General features: G+C 38.4%; 1 protein-coding gene across 2 annotated transcripts in view; it reads left to right on the forward strand.

Moving 5' to 3' along the window:
* IQCM (IQ motif containing M) overlaps nucleotides 1-27,413 on the forward strand; it is a 472,445-nt gene that overhangs the window by 371,290 nt on the left and 73,742 nt on the right. For both annotated transcript variants that reach the window (XM_088827822.1, XM_088827821.1), the window contains exon 11: nucleotides 7,907-8,068. In XM_088827822.1, coding sequence (XP_088683948.1) covers nucleotides 7,907-8,068 — 162 coding nt within the window. The remainder of the gene's footprint in view (nucleotides 1-7,906; nucleotides 8,069-27,413) is intronic.

A 27,413-nucleotide genomic window follows, 5' to 3' on the forward strand; every position in this document is an offset into this window, starting at 1 on the left:
GCTAAACTTCTTGAAGTACAACCTGAGTGAAAAAGTAAAGCAGGGTTGACTCGTTAGCACTACTTTGTAGTAGTTCTGGCTTTCTTTCTTCTGTTGACAGATGAGAAAGGAATTAAAATTATACAGGTGAGATATACCTAATGTCTGTTCACATATCTGAGCACATATAAATGTGAGTTTGATCCCTGGGTCGAGAAGATCCCCTGGAGGAGGGCACGGCAGTCCACTCCAGTGTTCTTGCCTGGAGAATCCCATGGACAGGGGAGTTGGGTGAGTTACGGTCCATAGGGTTGTAAAGAGTCAGACAGTCATGTGAGCAACTTAGCCCACATGTCATGTGAGCAACTTAGTCATGTGAGCAACTTAGCCCACATGTCATGTGAGCAACTTAGCCCACATGTCATGTGAGCAACTTGTCATGAGCAACTTGTCATGAGCAACATGTCATGTGAGCAACTTAGTCATGTGAGCAACTTAGCCCACATGTCATGTGAGCAACTTAGTCATGTGAGCAACTTAGCCCACAGCATGCAGGTGAGGTATACCTAATATCCGTTCACATATCTGAGCACATATGAAGATGTCTCCTTTTTTTGAGTTAGAAGAGAATAATTTTGAACTTTTCCTTTTAAAAAGAGCAGAAAACTCTCTAATGTGTTTATAACTAGAAGATGCAATAGCTTCTTATTTCCTGATTCGCTTGTGGTTTCTATTACTGTTGAAGTAATACGGGGTTACATATAGTTACACACTCATGTAGTATTTATAGGCATGGCGCTATGAATTTTTATATATTTCTTATATAACTTAATCTTAACAATGATCCTGAGAGGTCAGTACTATCACCAGGAGATAAATGTGATTTGTCTAATATTTCAAAGCCTGTTAACGATGGTTCAAAGATTAGAACTCATGGATGGACACATACACTATTGAGACAATGTTAAAGTAGATGACTAGTGAGAACCTGTATCCCTTAGGGATCTCTAATTAGTGCTGTGTGTGACCTTACTGGAAAGGAGATCCAAACAAAGTTGAAATATATGCATACGTATAACAGAATATATGTATACATACAGCTCATTCGCTTTGCTCTGCAGCAGAAACTAGCACATTGTAAAGCAACCCTCAGTTCAGTTCAGTTCATTTCAGTTGCTCAGTCGTGTCCGACTCTTTGCGACCCCATGAATCACAGCACGCCAGGCCTCCCTGTCTATCACCAACTCCTGGAGTTCACTCAAACTCATGTCCATCGAGTTGGTGATGCCATTCAGCCATCTCATTCTCTGTCATCCCCTTCTCCTCCCACCCCTAATCCCTCCCAGCATCAGAGTCTTTTCCAGTGAGTCAACTCTTTGCATGATGTGGCCAAAGTATTGGAGTTTCAGCTTTAACATCAGTCCTTCCAATGAACACCCAGGACAGGTCTCCTTTAGGATGGACTGGTTGGATCTCCTTGCAGTCCAAGGGACTCTCAAGAGTCTTCTCCAACATCACAGTTCAAAAGCATCAATTCGTTGGTGATCAGCTTTCTTCATAGTCCAACTCTCACATCCATACATGACCACTGGAAAAACCATAGCCTTGACTAGACGGACCTTGGTTGGCAAAGTAATGTCTCTGCTTTTTACTATGCTGTCTAGGTTGGTCAAAACTTTCCTTCCAAGGAGTAAGCGTCTTTTAATTTCATGGCTGCAATCAGCATCCACAGTGATTTTGGATCCAAAAAAATAAAGTCTAACACTGTTTCCACTGTTTCTCCATCTACTTCCCATGAAGTGATGGGACCAGATGCCATGATCTTTGTTTTCTGAATGTTGAGCTTCAAGCCAGCCTTTTCACTCTCCTCTTTCACTTTCATCAAGAGGCTTTTGAGTTCCTCTTCACTTTCTGCCATAAGGGTGGTGTCATCTGCATATCTGAGGTTATTGATATTTCTCCCGGCAATCTTGATTCCAGCCTGTGCTTCTTCTAGCCCAGCGTTCCTCATGATGTACTCTACATATAAGTTAAATAAGCAGGGTGACAATATACAGCCTTGACGTACTCCTTTTCCTATTTGGAACCAGTCTGTTGTTCCATGTCCAGTTCTAACTGTTGCTTCCTGACCTGCATACAGGTTTCTCAAGAGGCAGGTCAGGTGGTCTGTTATTCCCATCTCTTTCAGAATTTTCCACAGCTTATTATGATCCACACAGTCAAAGGCTTTGGCATAGTCATTAAAGCAGAAATAGATGTTTTTCTGGAACTCTCTTGCTTTTTCCATGATCCAGCATATGTTGGCAATTTGATCTCTGGTTCCTCTGCCTTTTCTAAAACCAGCTTGAACATCTGGAAGTTCACGGTTCACGTATTGCTGAAGCCTGAGTTGGAGAATTTTAGCATGACTCTACTCCAACAAAAATTGAAAATAAAATGGATTATAACTCAGGTCTGCGTGTATCGATCAGGGTCCAACTAGAAAATAAAGCTACATGGTGATTTAAGCAGGAAATGTTTAATGTAAAGAATTATTAACTGTGGTGGAGATTGGGGTAACTGAGATAGACTGTGGGTGTGTGCTAAGTCATTTCAGTCATGTCAAACTCTTTGTGACTCCATGGACTGTAGCCCGCCAGGCTCCTCTGTCCATGGAATTCTCCAGGCAAGAATACTGGAACGGCTTGCCATGCCCTTCTCTAGGGGATCTTCCTGACCTAGGGATCAAACCTACGTCTCTTATGTCTCCTGCATTGGCAGGCAGATTCTTTACTACTAGTGCCACCTGGGAAGCCCAAGATTGGCTGCTGCTGCTAAGTTGCTTCAGTCATGTCCGACTCTGTGCGACCCCATAGACGGCAGCCGACCAGGCTCTGCTGTCCCTGGGATTCTCCAGGCAAGAACACTGGAGTGGGTTGCCATTTCCTTCTCCATATTAAGGGTAAAAGGAACCTTAAAGAATTGAGAAAACATAGAGAACAGACTTATGGACATGGGGACAGGGAGTGGGGAGGAAGAAGAGGGTGAGATGTGTGGAAAGAGTATCATGGAAGCATACATCACCATACGCGAAATAAAATAGTCAATGGGAATTTGCTGTATAACTCAGGGAACTCAAACCGGGGCTCTGTAACAACCTGAAGGGGGGCAGGGGTGGGATGAGAGGTGGGGGAGAAGTTCAAGAGGGAGGGGAGATAGGTATACCTATGGCTGAGTTATGTTGATGTCTGACAGAAACCAACACAATATTGTGGAGCAGTTATCCTGCAGTTAGAAATAAATAAATTTAATTATAAAAAATGAATTGAGAAGAGAAGTCACACTAACTGTCAGTCTGAGGACAGAGAACTTCAGGAAAGAACAAATTTTAAACAGTGCCCCTTACCGTATTTCTCCCTTTAACTTGCATCCAGCTCTTCATGGAAAGGACGCAATTGTGACCCAATAAATAGAGACACTCACTAATATAGCATGCTGGTGTAGTTCCCAGAGAAGTTGCTTACTGGGGTTCTGGGGAAGCTGTTTTCAGGGAAGTGTCTCGATGTGGAAACCATTCAAGGGAAGTTGGTGGGTCAAGGAACGTGGGAACGTGCCCACAAGCTCCCAGTGTGTGTGTCTCAGGAGCCCTATGAGGTACCAGGCAGCATGGCCCAGAAACCCTTGCACTGTTGGTCACTATTTACTATAGGAGAAAATCCCCCACAACCAGGAAGAACCCCTTTATCCACTAGTTCCCTTAATTGCCTTCTATCAGGGATGTTTAAAATTTTGCCAGATGGCAAGGGGGAAATATTCTAGTCTCACAAATAGGACAGTGAAGACGGATTTTGGGTGAGGCAATAGACGGGGCTTCCCTGGTGGTGCTAGTGGTAAAGAGCCCACATGTCAATGCAGGAGATGTAAGAGACACCAGTTCAGTCCTGGGTTGGGAAGAGCTCCTGGAGAAGGGCATGGCAACCCACTCCAGTACTCTTGACTGGAGAATCCCACAGACAGAGGGGCCTGGCGGGCTACAGTCCATACGGCTGCAAAGAGTTGGACATGGCTGAAGCAACTTAGCATGTAAAAGATGGATACCTGGCACGCTATCTACCAGCAAATCTACTTTCCTATTCATTTACTCATTATCTTGTACCGCCTTATACTGACTGTACTACAAAATATGATATTAAAAAAAAATTTTTTTAATTTATTTTTATTTTTTAATTTTTTTTTGGTAATTAATTTATTTTTTATTGGAAGCAAATTATTTTACAATATTATATTGGTTGGTTTTGCCATACATTGACATGAATTCGCCCCAGGTTCACATAAGTTCCCCCTCCTGAGCTCCCCTCCCACCTCCCTCCTCCCTCCATCCTCCCTCTGGGTCATCCCCGCACGCCAGCCCCAAGCATCGTATAACATGCATTGACCCTAAACTAGTGATTCGCTCCACATATGACAACATACGTGTTTCAATGCCATTCTCCAAAATCATCCCACCCTCACCCTCTCCCACAGAGTCCCAAAGACTGCTCTATACATCTGTGTCTCCTTTGCTGTCTCGTATACAGGGTTATCATTTGTATCTTTCTAAATTCCATATATATGTGTTAGTATTGGTGTTTTTCTTTCTGGCTTACTTCACTCTGTATAATAGGCTCCAGTTTCATCCACCTCATTAGAACTGATTCAAATGTATTCTTTTTAATGGCTGAATAATACTCCATTGTGTATATGTACCAAAGCTTTCTTATCCATTCGTCTGCAGATGGGCATCTAGGTTGCTTCCATGTCCTGGCTATTATAAACAGTGCTGCAATGAACATTGGAGTACATGTGTCTCTTTCAATTCTGGTTTCCTCAGTGTGTATGCCCAGGAGTGCGATTGCTGGATCATAAGTTCTATTTCCAGTTTTTTGAGGAATCTCCACACTGTTCTCCATAGTGGCTGTACTAGTTTGCATTCCCACCAACAGTGTAAGAGGGTTCCTTTCTCTCCACATCCTCTCCAGCATTTATTGCATGTAGACTTTTGGAAAGCAGCCATTCTGACTGGTGTGAAATGGTATCTCATTGTGGTTTTGATTTGCATCTCTCTGATTATGAGGGATGTTGAGCATTTTTTCATGTGTTTGTTAGCCATCTTTATGTCTTCTTTGGAGAAATGTCAGTTTAGTTCTTTGGCCCATTTTTTGATTTGGTCATTTATTTTTCTGGAATTGAACTGCAGGAGCTGCTTGTATATTTTGGAGATTAATCCTTTATCAGTTGCTTCATTTTCTATTATTTTCTCCCATTCTGAAGGCTGTCTTTTCACCTTGCTTATAGTTTCCTTTGCTGTGCAGAAGCTTTTGATTTTAATTAGGTCCCATTTGTTTATTTTTGCTTTTATTTCCAATATTCTGGGAGGTGGGTCATGGAGGATCCTGCTGTGATTTATGTTGGAGAGTGTTTTGCCTACGTTCTCCTCTAGGAGTTTTATAGTTTCTGGTCTTACATTTAGCTCTCTAATCCATTTTGAGTTTATTTTTGAGTATGGTGTTAGGAAGTGTTCTAGTTTCATTCTTTTACAAGTGGCTGACCAGTTTTCCCAGCACCACTTGTTAAAGAGACTGTCTTTTCTCCATTTTATATTCTTGCCTCCTTTGTCAAAGATAAGGTGTCCATAGGTGCATGGGTTTATCTCTGGGCTTTCTATTTTGTTCCATTGGTCTATATTTCTGTCTTTATGCCAGTACCATACTGTCTTGATGACTGTGGCTTTGTAGTAGAGCCTGAAGTCCGGCAGGTAAATTCCCCCAGTTCCATTTTTCTTCCTCAAGATTGCTTTGGCTATTCGAGGTTTTTTGTATTTCCATACAAATTGTGAGATTATTTGTTCTAGTTCTGTGAAAAATATCGTTGGTAGCTTGATAGGGATTGCATTGAATGTATAAATTACTTTGGGTAGTATACTCATTTTTACAATATTTATTCTTCCAATCCATGAACATGGTATATTTCTCCATCTATTAGTGTCCTCTTTGATTACTTTCAGTAGTGTTTTATAGTTTTCTATGTACAAGTCTTTTGTTTCCTTAGGTAGATATATTCCTAAGTATTTAATTCTTTTCGTTTCAACAGTGAATGGAATAGTTTCCTTAATTTCTCTTTCTATTTTCTCATTATTAGTGTATAGGAATGCAAGGGATTTCTGTGTGTTGATTTTATATCCTGCAACATTGCTGTAATCGTTGATTAGCTCTAGTAGTTTTCTGGTAGAGTCTCTAGGGTCTTCTGTGTAGAGATATTTTAAAAAATTAAAGGGGAGAAAAAGGATGGAAGGTAGTTGGGAAAAAAAAAGAAAAAAATGTAACAAGATTATAAATGAAGATTTATATTAGTATCTTTTCTTTGAAATGTTTCTAGGTAGAATTGCTTTGAAATAATTGCTCAGAAGACTGCCTTATTGAATTTTAGGACATTGACTTATCAACCAAAAACTGAAAACATAAACTGAAGACCCAAGGGCCATAACCAGTGATTTTTCACTCCACAATTCAGATTATTCATTAATCACAGCTTTCTCATCTACTAGTCATTGTTATTTAGTCTCTAAGTTGTGTCCAACTCTTTTTGACCCTATGAACCGCAGCATACCAGGCTTTCCTGTCCTTCAGTATCTCCTGAAGTTTGCTCAAACTCATGTCCATTGAGTCAGTGATGGCTATCTAACCCTCTCATCTGCTGCCATGCCCTTCTCCTCCTGCCCTCAATCTTTCCAAGTGTCAGGGTCTTTTCCAACTAGTCAGCTCTTTGCATCAGGTGGCAAAAGTATTGGAGCTTCCGCTTCAGCATCAGTCCTTCCAATGAATATTCAGGGTTGATTTCCTTTAGTATTGACTGGTTGGATCTCCTTGCAGTCCTGGGGGCTCTCAAGTGTCTTCTCCAGGACCACAGTTTGAAAGCTATTTAATGCAGGTCATATTCACTTGACAAACATTTGTTTGCAAATGAGAGCTTCTCCTCATTTCAGTTCAGTTCAATCGCTCAGACATGACCGACTCTTTTTGACCCCATGGACTGCAGAACACCAGGCTTCCCTGTCCATCACCAACCCTTGGAGCTTACTCAAACTCATGTCCATCACGTCGGTGATGCCATCGAACCATCTCATCCTTTGTTGTCCCCTTTTCCTCCTGTTTTCAATCTTTCCCAGCATCAGAGTTTTTTCAAATGAGTCAGTTCTTTGCATCAGGTGGCCAAAGTATGGCCAAAACATCTACTCAGATAATCCAAATCCTAATTGGTCAGTTGCAGACTCTAAGATTTAGGCAAGTTATTTAATTTCTTTGGACCTCAAATTCCTCATGTAAAATGAAGATAATAACAGCATTGACCTTACAGGTGTGCTGTGAAAATTAAATGTGTTAATGTTCAAAAGCACTTGGGGCCGTTTCTTGCATATAGTAAGTGTTATATAAATATTTGTATAGGTGATGTTACATTTTCTTAAAGACCATAGCCTAAGAATATTGATTTTGTAGTTCTAGTTTATGAAACTATATATTTACTCCATATTTTTTCAGATTATTGTTTAATAGCAATTAAAATATGATTATGTTATAGTTTGTATAGCATGAATGCTGTTAGTTGGTTATCTTCCTTTTTATCACATCTGTTAACAGCACTGCTTTAGACCAATAGTGTTTGAGAATTCTACTTGTAACCCTTTACTCCTTAATTTTGGCTAGGAATTATCTGAAAGACCAGATTTTTGGTGAAGTATTTTTGGCTAAAGAGAACTATGTTGTCAAACTATGTTGTCTAACTATGTTGCATAACCATTAGCATTCAAATATTTCAATAGTTTTTTAATTTTCATCCCTCAAAAGAAAGGGATATAATGTTTTATAAAAGATCTAAAGTTAAAAAAGAATGTTGTTTCTTATTCTTTTTACAGAAGACCGTGAAAAATACTCTGATACCATCAAGAAGCACAATGCAATTGAAATGTTATTTACACTCTACCCTCCTCAAGGTGCCCATGTGTCTACTAATTTGAGGCTTAGATCAACTTGGCTGAGACCCATCGTCAATGGGGAAGAAGGATATAAGTATATAGGTAAGATTCTGAACCTTATTATTTCTTTTTATAAATAAGGAAGAAACTTGTACTTTATATAACTCTTATTCATCACTTAGATGATATGGGATGATACATTGGCCTCAGAGACTATTCCCTTTTGTTTTTAAGTATTATACTTGCAGTTTAAAAAGTGGCTGTTTTATACTTTGGTGACTCCATTAGAATGGTGGAAGTACTGTGTTAATCCATTCACCAGATGATGGATATATATATATATATATGTATTTTTAATGTGATCCTACAAGGAAAACTGCTATAAGCATTCATGTACAGGGCTGTGTATAGACATATGTTTTCATTTCTCTTGTCTAAACTTATTTCCAAAGTGGTTATGCCATTCCATATTTCCTGTCAGTAGAAATATGAGAGTGACTTTTGTTCCATAGCTGTATCACTACTCACTATAATCAGTTATTTTAATTTTAGCCATTCTAAGTGATATGAATTGGTATTTCATTGTGGTTTTAATTTGCATTTCTCCAATAGACAGTGATTCAATGTCATGGCCAATGGGCTTGCATAACTCAATGAAACTATGGGCCATGCCATGCAGGGCCACCTAAGATGGACAGGTCATAGTGGAGAGTTCTGACCAAACACGGTCCATTGGATGAGGGAATGGCAAATCACTCCAGTATTCTTGCCACCTGCATCCCGTGAACAGTATGATAAGGCAAAAAGATATGACATTCATCATTTAGGAAGATGAGCACCCCAGTTTGGAGTCCAATATACTACTAGGGAGAAGCAGAGGGCAGTTACTAATAGCTCCAGAAACAATGAAATGGCTGGGCCAGAGCAGAAACAGCACCCATTTGTGGATGTTTCTGGTGGTGAAAATAAAGTCTGATGCTGTAAAGAACAATATTGCATAGGAACCTGGAACATTAATTGGTCCATGAATCAAGGTGATTTGGCCATGGTCAAGCAAGAGATGGCAAGAGTGAGCATTGACATCTTAGGAAACAGTGAACTAAAATGGAAGGGAATGGGTTTAAAACTCAATATTCAAAAAACTAAGATCATGGCATCCAGTCCCATCACTCCATGGCAAATTGATAGGCAAAAAGTGGAAGCAGTGACAGATTTTATTTTCTTGGGTGCCAAAATCACTGCAGACAGTGACTCTAGCCATGAAATTAAAAGACACTTGCTCCTTGGAAGGAAAGCTATGACAAACCTAGATAGTGTATTAAAAAGCAAAGACGTCACTTTGCCATCTAAGGCCCAAACAATCAAAGCGATGGTTTTTCCAATAGTCATGTATGAATGTGAGAGTTTGACTATAAAGAAGGCTGAGCACCAAAGAACTGACGCCTTCAAATTGTGGTGCTGAAGAAAACTCTTGAGATTCCCTTGGACAGCAAGATCAAATCAGTCAATCTTAAAGGAAATCAACCCTGAATATTTACTGGAAGTAATGATGCCAAAGCTCTAATACTTTGGCCACATGATGTGAAGAGCTGACTCATTGGAAAAGACCCTGATGCTGGGAAAGATTAAATGCAGGAGAATAGCACGACAGAGGACGAGATGGTTGGATGGCATCGCTGACTCAATGGACATGAGTTGGAGCAAACTCCAGGAGATGATGAAGGACAGGGAAGCCTGGCGGGCTGCAGTCCATGGGGTTGCAAAGAGTCAGGCACGACTTAGCAACTGAACAACAACAACAAGTAGACAATGATATACAGCATATTTTCATGTATTTGTCACTTTTGTATCTTCCTTGGTGAAGTGCTTATCAAAACTTTTTGCCATATTTATATATTTTTTGCCATTGTTCTCAATTGTTGAGAGATGTTTCAATATTCTGAATATAAACTCTTTAACATACATATGCTTTGTAATATTTTCCCCCAGTCTGTGACTTGTTTTTTCGTTTTCTTTCCCTTTCTTCTGAACAGCAGAGGATTTTAATTTTGATAAAGTCAAGTTTATCACAATTAAGGATGATGCTTTTACTGTCATATGCAAGAAATATTAGTTAGACCTTTAGTCAAAAGATTTTCTTCTAGAAACTTTATAGTTTTAAATTTTATATTTCAATGTATGTTTTTTTGAATTATATTTTATACATGACTCAAGGTATCTAACATATTGATATTCAAATGTGCTAGCACTGCTCGTCAAAAAGACTATCCTTCTGTGAGTTAGCTTTGTATTTTGGGAAACCAAATAAACCAGAGAAAATATATAGATGCAAATAAGCACATTAAAAGATAACCAGAATCATTAATCAATAGGAAAATACATATAAAAGCCAAAATGTCATACTACCACTCATTTATTAGAATGCCTAAAATAAAATTGAAAAATCTGATAATTCCAAATCTAGCAAGAATGTGGAATAACTGGCACATTCATACATTGCTAGTGGAAATGCTAAATTGTACAACCAGTTTCTAAAGATTTTGATGCTTTCTTATAAATTAATATGCTCTAACCATAAAACCTTGTTTGAGTGAACTCCGGGAGTTGGTGATGGACAGGGAGGCCTGGCGTGCTGTGATTCATGGGGTCGCAAAGAGTCGGACACGACTGAGCGACTGAACTGAACTGAACCATAAAACCTAGCTTTCCTACACAAAGGTAATTATGCAAGAGGAATGAAAGTATTTATTTGTTCACATGAAAACCTATAATGAATATATATAGCTGATTAATCATAATTTCCAAAAGCTGGAACAACACAAATGTTCTTCAGCTAGTGAATGAATAATCAAAATTTGTTAACATTTATAAAATGAAGTGGGAGACCCGGGTTCGATCCCTGGGTCAGGAAGATCCTCTGGAGAAGGAAATGGCAACCCACTCCAGTACTCTTGCCTGGAAAATCCTATGGACAGAGGAGCCTAGTAGGCTACAGTCCATGGGGTCACAAAGAGTCGGACACGACTGAGCAAATTCACTTCACTTCACTTCATACAATGAAGTGCTATCAAGCAATAAAAAGGAATGAGCAATTGATACAATAACACGGATGAATTTTAAATGCATCGTGTTAAGTGAAAGAAGCCAGACTCAAAGGTATGTGTGCATGTGTGCTAAGTCGCTTCAGTTGTGTCTGCCTCTTTGTGACACTATAGGCCATAGCTTGCCTGGTTCCTCTGTCCATGGTATTCTATAGGCAAGAATACTAGAGTGGGTTGCCATGGCCTCCTCCTGGGGATCTTGCTGACCCAGGATCCAGCCCACATCTCTTAGGTCTCCTGCATTGGCAGGCAGGTTCTTTACCTCTAGCGTCACCTGGGAGCCCACTGACAGTGTACAGTACATTTAACAAACAACATGACTGAATCTCAAATGAGTTATGCTGGAAATACTCAGACAAAAAGAGTACAAGAGTATGATTCTGTTTATATTAAAGTCTAGAAGTTGCAAATAAACTAGGCCCATGACGGATCTGTGGTTACCTGGAATGGGTGTGGGAAATGAAGTGAGACCTGATGGATTACAATAGATAATAGAAGTGTTTATTAACTTGATTGTGGTTATGGGGGATGGTCCCATGGGTGTAAACATATGTCAAAATTTGTCAAATTATACACTTTAAGTATGTGTAGTTTTTCATTTACATGTCAATGAAGCTATAAAAATAAAGTTGAAAACATAAATTTAAAGAACTAAAATAGTGAAATTGGTATTTTGGGAATTATTTTGAAAGGTGATTCTCTTTAAGTTTTAAAACTAGTATGTTAGAGATATCTACAGAGAGTCACAAATTAAATGTGATCTCATTTGGTTTGTGCATATAAAGGTGTATTTAAGTGCTCAGTCTAAAAGATAGCATGGAGAAAGAAGAGGAAACAAAAGAAAGAAAATTATGAAAAAGAAAGTTGAGGCTTTAGGTTCTATGAGATGAACTAAGATCCTGATTGCAATTTATTTTCTCTCGGCAATTTCCCCCTTGAAAATTAGCCTATCATTCTAAAAAATTTGCATCATTGTTTAGAGCTAGCCTATCATTCTAAAAGATTTGTGTTCATTGTTTAGAGTCCATTTGTGAACATTTGGTCCAAGTAAAACATACAGAAGGGAGATATGCAAGTGGCCTTATAAGTTAAAGACTCCATCTTCTGAAGTTTTATGCTGTCTTTCCCCTTTTCAGTTTAAGTGACCAGGGCCTTGTATCTTTTAAAATTGCAGTTGTTATTAAATTGATTGACAATAGAATTTACAGCATTTGCCTTGAAAAAGATTAGTCTATTATAGAAGTGCCTTCTAAAACTCAGTAACTCCTTGACTATAAACATTTTAGGGGAGATAACTCTGGGAATTTATTACATTTTTCAACATTAATACTCCATAATGTAGCACTCCTGTTTATCGTTTTCACTCTGTAGATTTAGAGATGTATCATCAGCAAGAACTGAGGAGTAGATAACAGAGTTACTGAATGCTCTATAAATGGCATGGGCTGCTAACAAATTATGTAATATTAAGATCACACATACTCTAAAAATATTTGGTATTTCCATATTTTACATCCCAGAATTCCTAGCACATTAGCTTGAATGTAACTGGAATGCTGCATAAGTCATAATTTCAAATTCCTTAATATGCACAAATTATTTCTTCTGAATCATAATTTTGTAGTCTTACAACATCAATGAAGTAAAAAAGAAAAAGTCTGAATTTGTTTTCAGGAGCATATGTCTTGTCAAACTTGTTTTCAGAAAGCTTATTTTGGAAGGCTAGTCTTTTAACATGCTTTTGATTGTCTTTGCTTATGAGTTGTTTGTCCTTGAGCTCACTGACCTTCTGGCCTGTCACAGATACACTGAACTTGTTCCTCTCCTTCATTAAGTTTCTGTGACTTTGGTGAATGTCCAACTTGGAAGCTGTAGGTTACATTAAAGAGCCTGTGGAATTCTAATGGGAATACCTTGAAAGGGGTAGGTTAGCCATTGTCTTTCAAGAAAATAATTTAGGGGATACAAATGAATGATTAAGCTACTTTCTCAAGCCAATGGTCCATTCTTAACTGAAATCATATTGTTATATTAATGTAAGATTTCTAATTAGTTCAGATTCCAAGTAATGAGCAAAGACCTCTACTTCTACTACTATTTCACACAGCATTTTGAGCCCTTCATGTTGTAAATTTTACTTACCTTGATATATGGTTATTTAAGTTTTATAAGTACTATTGGAACCTATTCGCTATTGTTATCCTATTATGAGGACAAGTTATCTTTTTATGCCCTTCAGTTTATTCCACAGCCTTCAGGCAAGATCTAACGTACATTAGCCAAATGAGAATCTTTCCTATCTTTTAGACTGTGGCAATTACTCAGTTGTCCTTGACAGTCAGGTCTGGTTTTTGATAATCAAAATTGTCTACATTGCAACATAAGATTTTCTTTTCTTACATTCCTTATTGCAGTTGTAACTATTTCACTTTCCAAAATATAGATGCTATGCCTGAATGATTAAGACTTTTTCTTTGTTCTAAAAAATATTCCTTTAAAAATATTGTTCCTCAGAAGCTCTCCTAATCCGTAATGTCTTTTGGCACTTCTCTCTAAACATTTCCCACATTTTCTCATTTGTTTTAAGTGATGGAACTCAGACTAAGATTTAATAATCCAATAAATCTGATTTATTGTGAATATAAGCCTAGCTACTATGGGTTCTGCTTATATATTTTCACTTTTTGAGACTTTTAAAATACATATCTCAGCATTTACTTGGATTTCTAACAATCATTTTTAATCTCCTTTTTATGGCATATTTTCTTGTAACTATTAGCCATATGTAATTTATTTTGACTTCTTAAATTTTGTACCCTGACTTGTCCTGATTTCACTTAACTTATTTAGAATATGGACATTTATTGCTCTTGTCAAAACTCAGTTGAGTGTTGAACCCATTCTTTGAGGAATTCTCTAAGGTTATTATATAAAGGAAAACCCAAATAAAACCTGATTTGAAAAGCACTCCATATACTTTATATTACTTTTATCTGTTCAAGTATAGGAAATAGTCTATTATTATTTGGATAATTTTGAATGTACTATGGCTAGTTCAATGTTGTGATTTACCTATAGAATATCTTCTTTCTAGAGGAGAATCATGTAGTCACTTGAAATTTTTCAAGTCACCTGAACTTGAAAAATTGTTTGGCTATATCCCCATGGATCTCCCTTTACCAACTATAAACTTCCAGCAACCTCTACATTCATATTCTTTAATTTTCCACATTAAGGGCAAGTGATGTGAATGTGATAATTGCTGCTAAGAAAAATGTCATTTTTATATGGTTCAGTTGGTTAAAATTTTCAACATTTAGTATACTCAAAAGAATAATCCAACAGAAAGGTAAAAATGATTGCTATATTGTATCTGGTTAAAGTTTTTGTCAAATTACTAAGAATTCTTTAGAATGATGAATTAGATTTTCCTCATTTAATGGACTGGGTGTGTCTGATGTGAATTTGATTTTTTTCCATGAACTTCAGTGATAAAATTAGAGATGTGTTTCCCATTCCCTCAACCCCAGTTTCACCAAGCAGGTTGGAAGCATTGAGGAAGAAGACATTAAGATAAGTCATCAGATCCATATGTTAAAGGAAATGTGTGTTGTACATTTAAAACAACCTATCACCTGATACTTTACTGTTTAGTTTGTAAAATAAAAATTGTAGGATCATGGTTTCATTGTTTGACTTCTTCATCTATTTATCTAACAAGAATTAATTGGGTGTCTGTAATATAGTTGAACATCTGGGAGTTCACGGTTCACATATTGCTGAAGCCTGGCTTGGAGAATTTTGAGCATGACTTTACTAGTGTGGGAGATGAGTGCAATTGTGCGGTAGTTTGAGCATTCTTTGGCATTGCCTCTCTTTGGGATTGGAATGAAAATTGACCTTTTCCAGGCCTGTGGCCACTGCTGAGTTTTCCAAATTTGCTGGCATATTGAGTGCAGCACTTTCACAGCATCATCTTTCAGGATTTGAAAGAGCTCAACTGGAATTCCATCACCTCCACTAGCTTTGTTCATAGTGATGCTTTCTAAGGCCCACTTGACTTCACATTCCAAGATGACTGGCTTTAGGTCAGTGATCACGTTATCGTGATTATCTTGGTCGTGAAGATCATTTTTGTACAGTTCTTCTGTGTATTCTTACCACCTCTTCTTAATATATTCTGCTTCTGTTAGGTCCATACCATTTCTGTCCTTTACCAAGCCCATCTTTGCATATGTGAACCATGAACTCCCAGATGTTCAAGCAGGTTTTAGAAAAGGCAGAGGCACCAGAGATCAAATTGCCAACATCCGCTGGATCATGGAGAAAGCAAGAGAGTTCCAGAAAAACATCTATTTCTGCTTCATTGACTATGCCAAAGCCTTTGACTGTGTCGATCACAATAAACTGTGGAACATTCTGAAAGAGATGGGAATCCCAGACCACCTGACCTGCCTCTTGAGAAACCTGTATGCAGGTCAGGAAGCAACAGTCAGAACAACATGGAACAACAGACTGGTTCCAAACAGGAAAAGGAGTACGTCAAGGCTGTATATTGTCACCTTGCTTATTTAAATTATATGCAGAGTACATCATGAGGAACGCTGGGCTGGAAGAAGCACAAGCTGGAATCAAGATTGCCGGGAGAAATATCAGCAACCTCAGATATGCAGATGACACCACTCTTATGGCAGAAAGTGAAGAGGAACTCAAAAGCCTCTTGATGAAAGTGAAAGAGGAGAGTGAAAAGGTTGGCTTGAAGCTCAACATTCAGAAAACTAAGATCATGCCATCTGGTCCCATCACTTCATGGAAATAGATGGAAAAACAGTGGAAACAGTGTTAGACTTTATTTTTTGGGGCTCCAAAATCACTGCAGATGCTGATTGCAGCCATGAAATTAAAAGACACTTACTCCTTGGAAGGAAAGTTATGACCAACCTTGATAGTTTATTAAAAAGCAGAGACATTACTTTGCCAACAAAGGTCCGTCTAGTCAAGGCTATGGTTTTTCCAGTGGTCATGTATGGTTGTGAGAATTGGACTGTGAAGAAAGCTGAGCGCCGACGAATCGATGCTTTTGAACTGTGGTTCTGGAGAAGACTCTTGAGAGTCCCTTGGACTTCAAGGAGATCCAACCAGTCCATTCTAAAGGCGATCGATCCTGGGTGTTCATTGGAAGGACTGATGCTAAAGCTGAAACTCCAATACTTTGGCCACCTCATGCGATGAGTTGACTCATTGGAAGACTCTGATGCTGGGAAGGATTGGGGGCGGGAGGAGAAGGGGACGACAGAGAATGAGATGGCTGGATGGCATCACCTACTCGATGGAGATGAGTTTGAGTGAACTCCGGGAGTTGGTGATGGACAGGGAGGCCTGGCGTGCTGTGATTCATGGGGTCGCAAAGAGTCGGACACGACTGAGCGACTGAACTGAACTGAACTGAACTGATGATATGCTTTTCAACAAAATTGAGAAACAAGGATCAATCCCTTCCCTAGAAGTGTTCACATTCTAGCAGATCTAAAATGCTATCAGATTTTGGTTCAGTCAGTCCCAGTGAGCACCCTATTGGTCCGTGAGTCAAATAGAATGCTATCAAATGAGGATCTTCAAAAAAAATCTTGGAAGAACATCTATAAATGACAAAGGATGACAGTAATACTCAATATCTGAATTAAAAGCTCAAAACTGAGGTCATTGTCAATCTAAGAAGGTAGAGTCATGCTGGTCAAACGGTCTCTGAGCAAAGCAGACTTGGTATTATTAAAATTTTTTGGGAAGAGTGTATCCAGCCCCTAAGATGACCCTAATGATCTGGGCCTCTTGGTATTCATGCCCTCGTGGAAATATACACATTATATCAGAGTTGGTATTTCTTGCCAACAGGACACAGCAAAGTGATGCTATGTTACTTTTGAAGCTAAGTCATCGTAGAAGACTTTTGGCTTCTCCCTTGCCCTTGCTTGGATTAGCTACCCAGGAAAGCTCACTACCATGTCATGGAGACACCCCAGCAGCCCTGTTGAGAGGTCTACGTGCTGATGAAATGAGGCCATGTGCTGTAGCCAGTGAGGAATTGAGGTCTATGTGCATAGAGTGGCATGGAGGTGAAACCTCCAGCACCATGGTAACTTCTGCAAGGTTGATTGCAGCTCCAGTGATAGCTTGACTGTAACTTCATGAGAAACCCTGGCCTGACCCACCCAGAAAGCCCACTCCAGATTCCTGACTCACTATGTGAGTCTGTTGCTCTAAGCTTCTAGTTTTGGGGAAATTTGTTACAGAGCATACAGGTCAGTGATTAGTAGTTTTTAGCAGTGGAAGCAAAATGACATAGGATTGAGTGTGCTTGCTCAGGAAAGACTGGGTTGCTGATTGACTGGTCTTCAGAGAATGTATTACTAGAGTGAAACTTTTGTTCTTTGGTTGACTATCGAAAGTAGAACCTCTCACTGACTGGTTGGCTTTCAGAAGTGTGTTTCCTGAGGTGAGTTTCCACTGGCTGATAAAGCAGGTGTAATATTGGCTCTGGGGGCTACTTGTCAGTATGGTTGTGTGCTTGCTCTTTCAGTCCTATACACTCCACTGCAACCCTTTGGGCTGTACCCACCAGATTTCCCTGTCCATGGATCTTTCAGCAAGAATACTGAAGTGGGTTGCCATTTCCTCCTCCAGGGTATCTTCCCTACCCAGGGATTGAACCCGCATCTCCTGTGTCTCCTGCACTGCAGGCAGATTCTTTACCTGTTGAGCCATCAACATGGCTATAGAACTGTAACTGCCTCGTTACAGAGGTATAAAAAGTTCTAGTATTAACTTGCTACATAGATGTAGAACTGTTGAAAGTAAAAGTGTTAGTTGCTCAATCATATCCAACTCTTTGCAACCCCATGGACTGTAGCCCACCAGGCTCCCCTGTCCATAGAATTCTCCAGGCAAGATTACTGCAGTGGTAGCCATTCCCTTCTCCATGGGAATCTTCCCAACCCAGGGATTGAACCTGGGTCTCCTGCATTGAAGGCAGATTATTTATCATCTGAGCCACCAGGGAAGCAATATTGTGGGGAAAAGTTATTCTCAACATAGGCGCAGAAAGAAACAAAGGTACATGGTAGTTGACTTACCGGAAGCAATTAAGCATAATTATGAACCTAGGATATATCTTGTCACCCTGCTTATTTAAACTATATGCAGAGTACATCATGCAAAATGCCAGGCTGGATGAAGCACAAGCTGGAATCAAGATTGCAGGGAGAAATATAAATAACCTAAGATAGGCAGATGACACGACCCTTATGGTAGAAAGTGAAGAGGAACTAAAGAGCCTCTGGATGAAAGTGAAAGAGGAGAGTGAAAAAGCTGGCTAAAAACTCAATATCTAAAAAACTAAGATCATGGCATCTGGTCACATCACTTCATGGTAAATAGATGGGGAAACAGTGGAAACAGAGACCGACTTTATTTTCTTGGTCTCCAAAATCACTGCAGATGGTGACTGCAGTCATGAAATTAAAAGACGCTTGCTCCTTGGAAGAAGTTCAGTTCAATCGCTCAGCTGTGTCTGACTCTTTTCAACCCCATGGACTGCAGCATGCCAGGCTTCCCGGTCCATCACCAATTCCATGAGCTTGCTCAAACTCATGTCCATCGAGTCGGTGATGCCATCCAACCATCTCATCCTGTGTCATCCCCTTCTCCTCCTGCTTTCAATCTTTCCCAGCATTAGGGTCTTTTCCAATGAGTCAACTCTTCACATCAGGTGGCTAAAGTATTGGAGCTTCAGCTTCAGTATCAGTCCCATCAGTGAATATTCAGGATTGATTTCCTTTAGGATTGACTGGTTTGATCTCTTTGCAGTTCAATGGACTCTCAAGAGTCTTCTCCAATACCAGTTCAAAAGCATCAGTTCTTTGGTGCTCAGCTTTCTTTATGATCCAACATTCACATCCATACAAGACTACTGGAAAAACTATAGCTTTGACTATACAGACCTTTGTTAGTAAAGAAATGTTTGTTTTTGCTGACTGTATAGAGCTTCTCCATCTTCGGCTGCAAATCAATCTGATTTCGATATTGACCACTCGGCAATGTCCATGTGTAGAGTTGTCTCTTGTATTGTTGGAAGAGGGTGTTTGCTGTGACCAGTACATTCTCTTGTCAAAACTGTTAGCCTTTTCCTGGCTTCATTCTGTACTCCAAGAACATCATTTTGTACTTCATTAAGTACTCCAAACTTACCTGTTACTTCTGGAATCTCTTGACTCCCTACTTTTGCATTCCAGTCCCACATGATGAAAAGGACATTTTTTTTTTGGTGTTAGTTGTAGAAGGTCTTGTAGGTCTTCATAGAACTGTTCAACTTCAGCTTCTTCAGCATTTGTGGTTGGGGCATAATTGAATGCTTTGCCTTGGAAATGAACAGAGATCATTCTGTCGTTTTTTAGATTGCACCCAAGTAATGCATTTCAGACTCTTTTGTTGACTATGAGGGCCACTCCATTTCTTCTAAGGGATTCTTTCCCACATTAGTAGATATAATGATCAAAATTTGCTCATTCCCATCCATTTTAGTTCACTGATTCCTAATATGTCAATCTTCACTATTGCCATTTGGTGTTTGATCATTTCCTTGGAAGAAAATCTATGACAAATCTAGACAACATGTTAAAGAGCAGAGACATTACTTTGCCAACAAAGATCCATATAGTTGAAGTTCTGGTTTTTCCAGTAGTCATGTATGGATGTGTGAGTTGGAACATAAAGAAAGCTGACTGCCAAAGATTTGATGCTTTTGAACTCTGGTGTTGGAGAAGACTCTTGAGAGTCCCTTGGACTGCAATAATGTCTATCCTAAGGGAAATCAGTCCTGAATATTCATTGGAGGGACTGATGCTGAAGCTCCAATATTTTGGCCACCTGATGCGAAGAGCTGACACTGCATTAGAAAAGACCCTGAAAAGATAGAAGGCAGGAGGAGAAGGGGATGACAGAGAATGAGACGGTTGGATGGCATCACTGAGTCAATGGACATGAGTTTTAGCAAGCTCCTGGAGATGGTGAAGGACAGGGAAGCCTGGTGTGCTGCAGTCCATGGGTCTCAAAACTCAGACATGACTGAGCAACTGAACGACAGCAACAAGACCATGAACCTAGGAAAAGAGAATGACTGTGTCTGGCAGTGTTAGAGATGATTTTATAAAGATGGTGATGTATCAGTTTATTCTCAGGCTAGGTTACAGTTACTAAATACAAAACAGAAGAGAGTGTAAGGCAGCAGGGAGAGCATGAAGGAGTCCAGATGTTGGAACTAACTTTAAGTTCTTTTTTACTGAATTCTTCTGCACAACTTAGTACAAGACTATTTTTTTCTTACTGGGATATAATTGGCATATAATATATTCGTCTCAGGAGTACAATATAATGAATTGATATTTTTATTATATGTATTGTAGAAAGATTAACACAATAGATCTAGTTATCATGATAATATAGTTACAAATTCTTTTTCTTGTGACAAGACAAGATCTACCTTCTTAGTAAGTATAAAATATATATTATAGTGTTTAAGAATAATCACCAAACTCTACATTACATCCCCATGATTTATTTCATAACTGGAAGTTTGTACCTTTGATTACCGTCTCCCATTTACCCACCTCCCTACCTCTGGCAAACACCAATCTATTCTCTTTATCTATGAATTCACTTTTTTGTTTTATTCCATATATAAGTGTAATCCTATGATATTTGTTATTTTCTGGCTGATTTATGTCACTCCCTCTCAGTATTATGACCTCATGGTACAACCATATTGTTGCAAGTGGCAAAATTCCCTTTGCTTTATGGCTGAATGATATTGGCTCAGATGGCAAAAAATCCTGCAAAGCAGGAGACCTGGAATCAATTCCTGTGTTGGAAAGATACCCTGAAGAAGGGAATGGTTACTCACTCCAGTATTGTTGCCTAGAGAATTCCATGGACAGAGGAGCCTGGTGAGCTACAGTCCATGGGGTCACAAAGAGTCGGATACGACTGAGCACACACACAATATTCTCTTGTATGGAATTTTTTATCTCTGTATCCATTGATGGGCATGTGGGTATTTCCATGTCTTAGCTATTGCAAATAGTACCACAGTGAATATGGGGGGACCCATAGTTTTGAGTTAGTTTTTTTTCTTTTCCCTCAGATAAATACCAAGCTATGGAATTTCTAGACATTGATTCTATTTTTAACTTTTTCAGGAACCTTCATATCTTTTTCTCTGGTAGTGCTATTAGCTATTGAGACCATATTCCTTATTTCCACACTAAAATTCCTTATCACATAGTAAGCATTTATGCATAACTATTTGTTTTATGAATGTATATGCAAAGTATTACTATAGCAGTTGAGTCATTTTTTTCATCTTTTACATATCAAAATACCTTTTGTTTACTCTCTCTGAATTCACTCAGAGATTACCGTGATATGGATGTAATATAGTATGACACTGTTCTTTAATATTTAGCATTTTAAATTTAATAAAATATAATTTAACCAGAATAGAGGCAGAAATCCAAGATAATAAGAGCCTATTCAGTCCCTCCACAAATCTTTATTGAGTACCTTGTGTTCAATACTCTGTGATAAATTTGAGGATGTTTCAAAAGTAAATAGACTGTCTTCCCTCTTGTGTGTTTATGATTTAGCTGGGGAAATGATTTATATACATAAATAACTATAGTAGAAGCTATAAAGTGGTGAATGGTGTGAAACAAGCACGTGCTGAGTTCTCAGTTGCTCTGCTAAGCAGTCTTGAGAGGAGGGCGTAGAAGGGGCTTCTCACGTGAGAGGAGCCTGAGCTCCTCTGAGTGTCTGAAGTGCAGACACTCCCGACATCTTTTGAGAACTGTGAGGATGCCTTTAAAGTTATGACATGCTCACATTCACAATACACATAACCAGTCCTTCTAAATGACAACAATTAAAAGCAGTATACTTGTTGAAGTCAGAGAAAGATAGATATCATGTGATATCATTTATATGTGAAATCTTAAAAAAAATGATACAAATGAACTTACTTATAAAACCAGAATAGACTCACAGACATAGAAAACACACTTATAGTTACCGAAGGGGAAGGGGGAAGGGGTAAATTAGGAGGTGGGAGTTAACATATGCACACTATTATATATAAAACAGGTAAATAACAAAGACCTACTGCACAGCACAGGAAACTAGGTTCAATATTTTGTAATAACCTATAATGGGAAAGAATCTGAAAGAGTATTTATGTATGTATAACTGAAAAATCATTACCTTTGTTATAAGAAGTATGCACTACTTCATTATATAGTGATCAACTTCAGTGTACTGCTGCTGCTGCTGCTGCTGCTAAGTCACTTCAGTCGTGTCCGACTCTGTGTGACCCCATAGACGGAAGCCCACCAGGCTCCCCCGTCCCTGGGATTCTCCAGGCAAGAACACTGGAGTGGGTTGCCATTTCCTTCTCCATCAGTGTACTAGACAATGGTATTTTTATGTATAATCTGAACATAAAGATTTTTAGAAAATCTAAAGTTATAAAATAGGAAAATATTGTTAAGAGTTCAGTTTCTTTAATATAGCAATTTTTATTATCTTGGCATATTTTTTACAGCAATTTATAAAATTACTTGTAAGTACAATATTTTTGCCATCCCAGGTGGCGCTAGTGATAAAGAATCCCCCTGCTGATGCAGAAGATGCCAGTGATGTAGGTTTGATCCCTGGGTTGGGAAGATCCCCTGGAGTAGGAAATGGCAACCCGCTCCAGTATTCTTGCCTGGAGAATTCCATGTACAGGGGAGCCTTGTGGGCCATAGTCTATGGAGTCTCAAAGAGTCAAACATGTTGAGCTCACACCCCCACCACCACCACTTGTAAAGACAATATCTAAGTCCTGGAAGTATCACTATGTGTCATGTTGCCCAATTCCCTTTCCATTGTTATGGGGAGTCATTTAGGAGGTATTAAAAACATATCATTTGAATTGAGGATCTGAGGGTGCAGAGGCTAAACAGCCAGCTCAAGGTCATGCCCTTAACAGTTACTCTGACGATGATGATGATTCAAGTTCAGAGTTGCATCAGGCGTATCACCCCCCACCCCCACCACCACACACAATGCTTCCCAAACCACCCTAGCTTTTTATGAAAAGTAATTTTTCTGTGCAAAGTAACATCTTATGGAAAAACCCCAAGGAATGTTTTGGCCAACCCAACAAGTACCATTGTATCTGCCTTTATATGAGTCTTATTTTCTTCTTTGTTTTCCTCAAGCTTTACAACTGGCTACTACTTTTGTCCTAATATTTTCTGAATCAAAAACCGAAAGGAATATACTCACTCCCCCTTTTGTTCTATCTTGGGAGTGGAGGTGAGGAGAGGCCTGGAGTCAAGGCTGTCTGGTCATGCAAAATCTCATATTGCCTGTGGACAGGTTGAATTCCAACCTCTTTGGAAAGCTCTGACTGTGCATTTTTGGCCCCTTTATATGTCGCTCTGCATGACTATTTTAAGCTTAATTTCTTTCCTTTTCCAACCACACATATTAAAGTGTAGGAAATAGTATTTCATCATGAAACTTCACATAAAACAAAAACTGATCCTTTTTAGGTGTAGATTTTGTTTAAGCTGAAAATCATTTCATATCCCTAGGAGACAATGATGACTTTTCTCCCCAAGACTGCAATATAATGAGGTAAAAATGTTTTCACAATACTTTGGAATTTTTATAATTGTCCTCTGTATTGTTTGACTGTCAGTCAAATTAGAACGTGTGATAATTGTAGGGAGCTGATAAGACTTTCTATTAAAGGTATGTCATTATGTTAATCTTGGTTCAAATATAGTTTGCCCGAATTTTATTTTGATTATATAATATTAGAATAAATTAACCTGTTAAATAAGATTACCCTAGAGGGCATAGCACATGTCAAATGTCTTTAAAGTTAACCTCAATTTAAACAAGTATATAGATCATGCGCTACTAAATCTACAGCTGTGTTTACTCTTCAAAGCCTTCACAATTTTGAGAATAGATATTTCTATATAAATATAGATTTTTTAAAACTTAAAATCAACCAGTGAACAAGATTATTTAGCTTTTAATTCTTTGCATATTGTGGAAAAATAGTGAATGATACAGCTTAAAAAATTTAGACACTCCCAGATTTTATTTGGTATGCAAACATCTACATTGACAGCTACTTGTTAACTTTATTTTGAAAACTACTTCCTGGGTCATGTTGCAAATAATACAGGTCTTCCAATGATTTTAACTGTAATTCTTTATCCGTGAATGGGAAGGAATCAGTGACCATGACAACCACACACAGCTCTCTAAACTTTCACATCACAATTACGTACTGTCCATTTGATGATGGCCTGCTTTGTTCAGAGTAAGTCTGACGTATCTATTGAAAGATGAACTATTTCAACTCACCTCATTTAAAAGAAACACTCAACACTTCATCTATTTATATATTCATGCACTGAGTAAATATTCTGAAGTTCATGCTGTGGTACTACATACCAGGAACCTGTCGCAAGATAGAGACATAAAAGGATCATGGAGCAGGCTGAACATTGAGTCGATTTCTTTCTAGTCAATATAGTTGACTCCTGAGAGTCAACAGTAAATTCTCAGGACCTTTCAGCTAAAAAATTGCTGATGGTTTGGCACCATTTACCAAACATTTGTGCTTTCCATAATAATGTATATTAACCTCCACCTAGTGTGCTCTTATTTGACATTTTAAGAATAAAATTTAAAGGCAGAAGAGGGAAAGGTGTAGAAGAGATGAGAAGGAGATGAATTTTATAATAGATATTGCTGCCTAATTGTTTTCTTTTTTTTTCCTGTGTTTGTGTATGTTAGTCTTTTAGTCGTGTCTGACTCTTTATGACCCCATGGACTGTAACCTGACAGGCTCCTCTGTCTATGGAATTCTCCAGGCAAAAGTACTGGAGTGGGTTGTCATTTCCTTCTCCAGGGGATCTTCCTGACCCAGGAACTGAACCTAGGTTTTCTGCACTGCAGGCAGATTCCTTACCATCTGAGCTAGAGGGAAATCCCTCATTTTTTCCCCCTAGTTATTTCCCAAAACATCTCTACACCACTATACATACACTGTGATAGGTATGGGCAGAAGTCAAGAGAACTATTTCTATCTTTTTAAAGAAGTGCTTGCACAATGTACAACCTATGTATACAAGTAGGTTTTTCCACACTGTAGAACACAGCAAGTGTGCTCTTCAATATATGTTCACTGTTTAAGACTAATCTGGTATTATGATTTGGATTTCTGGTTTTAAGTTTGAGGTTAATCAGAATTCTTTAAGTCAAAAAAAATCAACATCTGTTTAAAGAACTAGAACTGTCTCCAGATACTGTATTATTTGGAAATAAATAAAAATAATAACAATTACAATTCACGTATATTGAATGCTTTCTATATGCAAAGGATTATACAAAATGATTTACTTAAATAATCTTATTTAATCCTCGTTGAAACCCAGTAGGCCATACACCATAAGAACACTAAATCACCAAGAAGCAATATATCTAAAATGCATAGCTAGAAAGTGGTAGAGTTTTGATGTGAAACCACAGTGTTCTGGTTTTCCAGCCATTGGTTCCAAAATATTTCAAGAAATGTAGGGTCTCCAACACATAACCTATAAAAGTCATAAATCAGAACAAAAGCTTCAAACAATAGTTCAAAAGCAAGGCTAACACACAGAATTGTTTGGATGGTAACTATTTAATATTGTAAATAGATATAATTTTTTATTGGTAATTTTAGGTAAGAGTCAATTAATTCTCTTGGGGGGAGGGAGTGCCAAATTAGTTCTTATGGACTTAGCCCAATGACCAGTGTTGCATTTTATTGCTTTTTTCCTAAAAAGGATGCTAGTAGTAGTAGTAGTGTTAGCTGCTCAGTGGTGTCTGATTCTTTGCGACCCCATGGACTGTAGCCCACCAGGATCCTCTGTCCATGGGATTATAAAGGCAAGAATACTGGAGTGGGTTGCATTCTCTTCTCCAAGGGATCTTTCCAACCCAGGGATCAAACCTGGGTCTCCTGCCTTGCAGGCAGATTCTTTACTGTCCGAACTACCAGGGAAGCCATCTGTTTATTATAAAAAACTACTTACATTTAGAAAAGATGAAGAAGAAAATTTATTCATTTACTCAACAGATATTCACAGAGTGATTACGATCACCTATAAAATAGGCCCCAAGAGATAACTACCATTAACTTGCTGCTGTATTTTCTAATTTCAGCTTTTTAAAATACATAATTGTGATGACAGGGAATATAAAAGCTACACATACATACATGAACTTCTAACTCAATTTTTCTGATTATAAAAATAATGTATTCTTATTATGGAAAATTTAGAAAAAGCATGTAAAATTAATTTTTTTAAGTCCTTGGAATATTCATGTCCTCAAAATAATCTGTCATTATTTATATGTATTTCATAAATTGCACAATGAATTATAAGACATTTCACTTACTGTATAGGTTAATAAAATTAAACACATCTACATGCATTGATTTTTATCACAGTGAACTCAAGAATATTCATATGTCTGAATGAAAAATGATAATGAAGAGAATGATGGAAAAATACCGTTAGCTTGGGAAAGTTTAGTCATCTTTCTTGATTGAGTAATTGAGTGATCTGGGCCATTCAACATTAGTCTAAAAGACACAGAAGAGCATCAATCACAATTCTCCATAAAGAAAATGGCCAATCTGTTTCTCTATGCTCCTCTGCTAATGTTAAACGGAAAAAAATAACACTACTCCCATCACAGTATTCAACTGTGTAAATAGTTTAGCCAATAAGGAAGTTCTAGAAGATAACAGAACCCATCATTGCTCAAGTATATGTAGGTAATGACCCTCATTCATCCCACAACCCCAAGTCACTATTCGTATACTCCCACAATCTTCAAGTTTGTGTTTTTGCACATTTAAAGTGCCTTCAGTGAGAAACAAAGTGAAAAAGGAAACAGGGAATTCTTGTCTAGCATTTGGCGTCTGAACACATATACACCCAGTAGTGTGGAAGAGCCTGGCCTAAAGGGCTAATCAGCGTAGAGGGGACAGCAAAGTGTGTCTCTCTCCTGTAGAGCAGAGAGGGGATGACTCGGTTGTAGAACTTTAAATATTAGATGATGGATTTTGAGTCTAGCAGGTTTTGGGTACGAAACAATGATACACCCATTGAAAGTATCCACTGTAATGTATGGTGAATTACGTTCCCTGTTAGTCACACTAGAAAACTGCTGAATTAGATTCC

The sequence above is a fragment of the Moschus berezovskii genome, chromosome 19 (genome assembly GCF_049115385.1).
Source record: "Moschus berezovskii isolate FMDL1 chromosome 19, NW_MosBer_1.0, whole genome shotgun sequence".
NCBI classification, from domain to species: Eukaryota; Metazoa; Chordata; class Mammalia; order Artiodactyla; family Moschidae; genus Moschus; species Moschus berezovskii.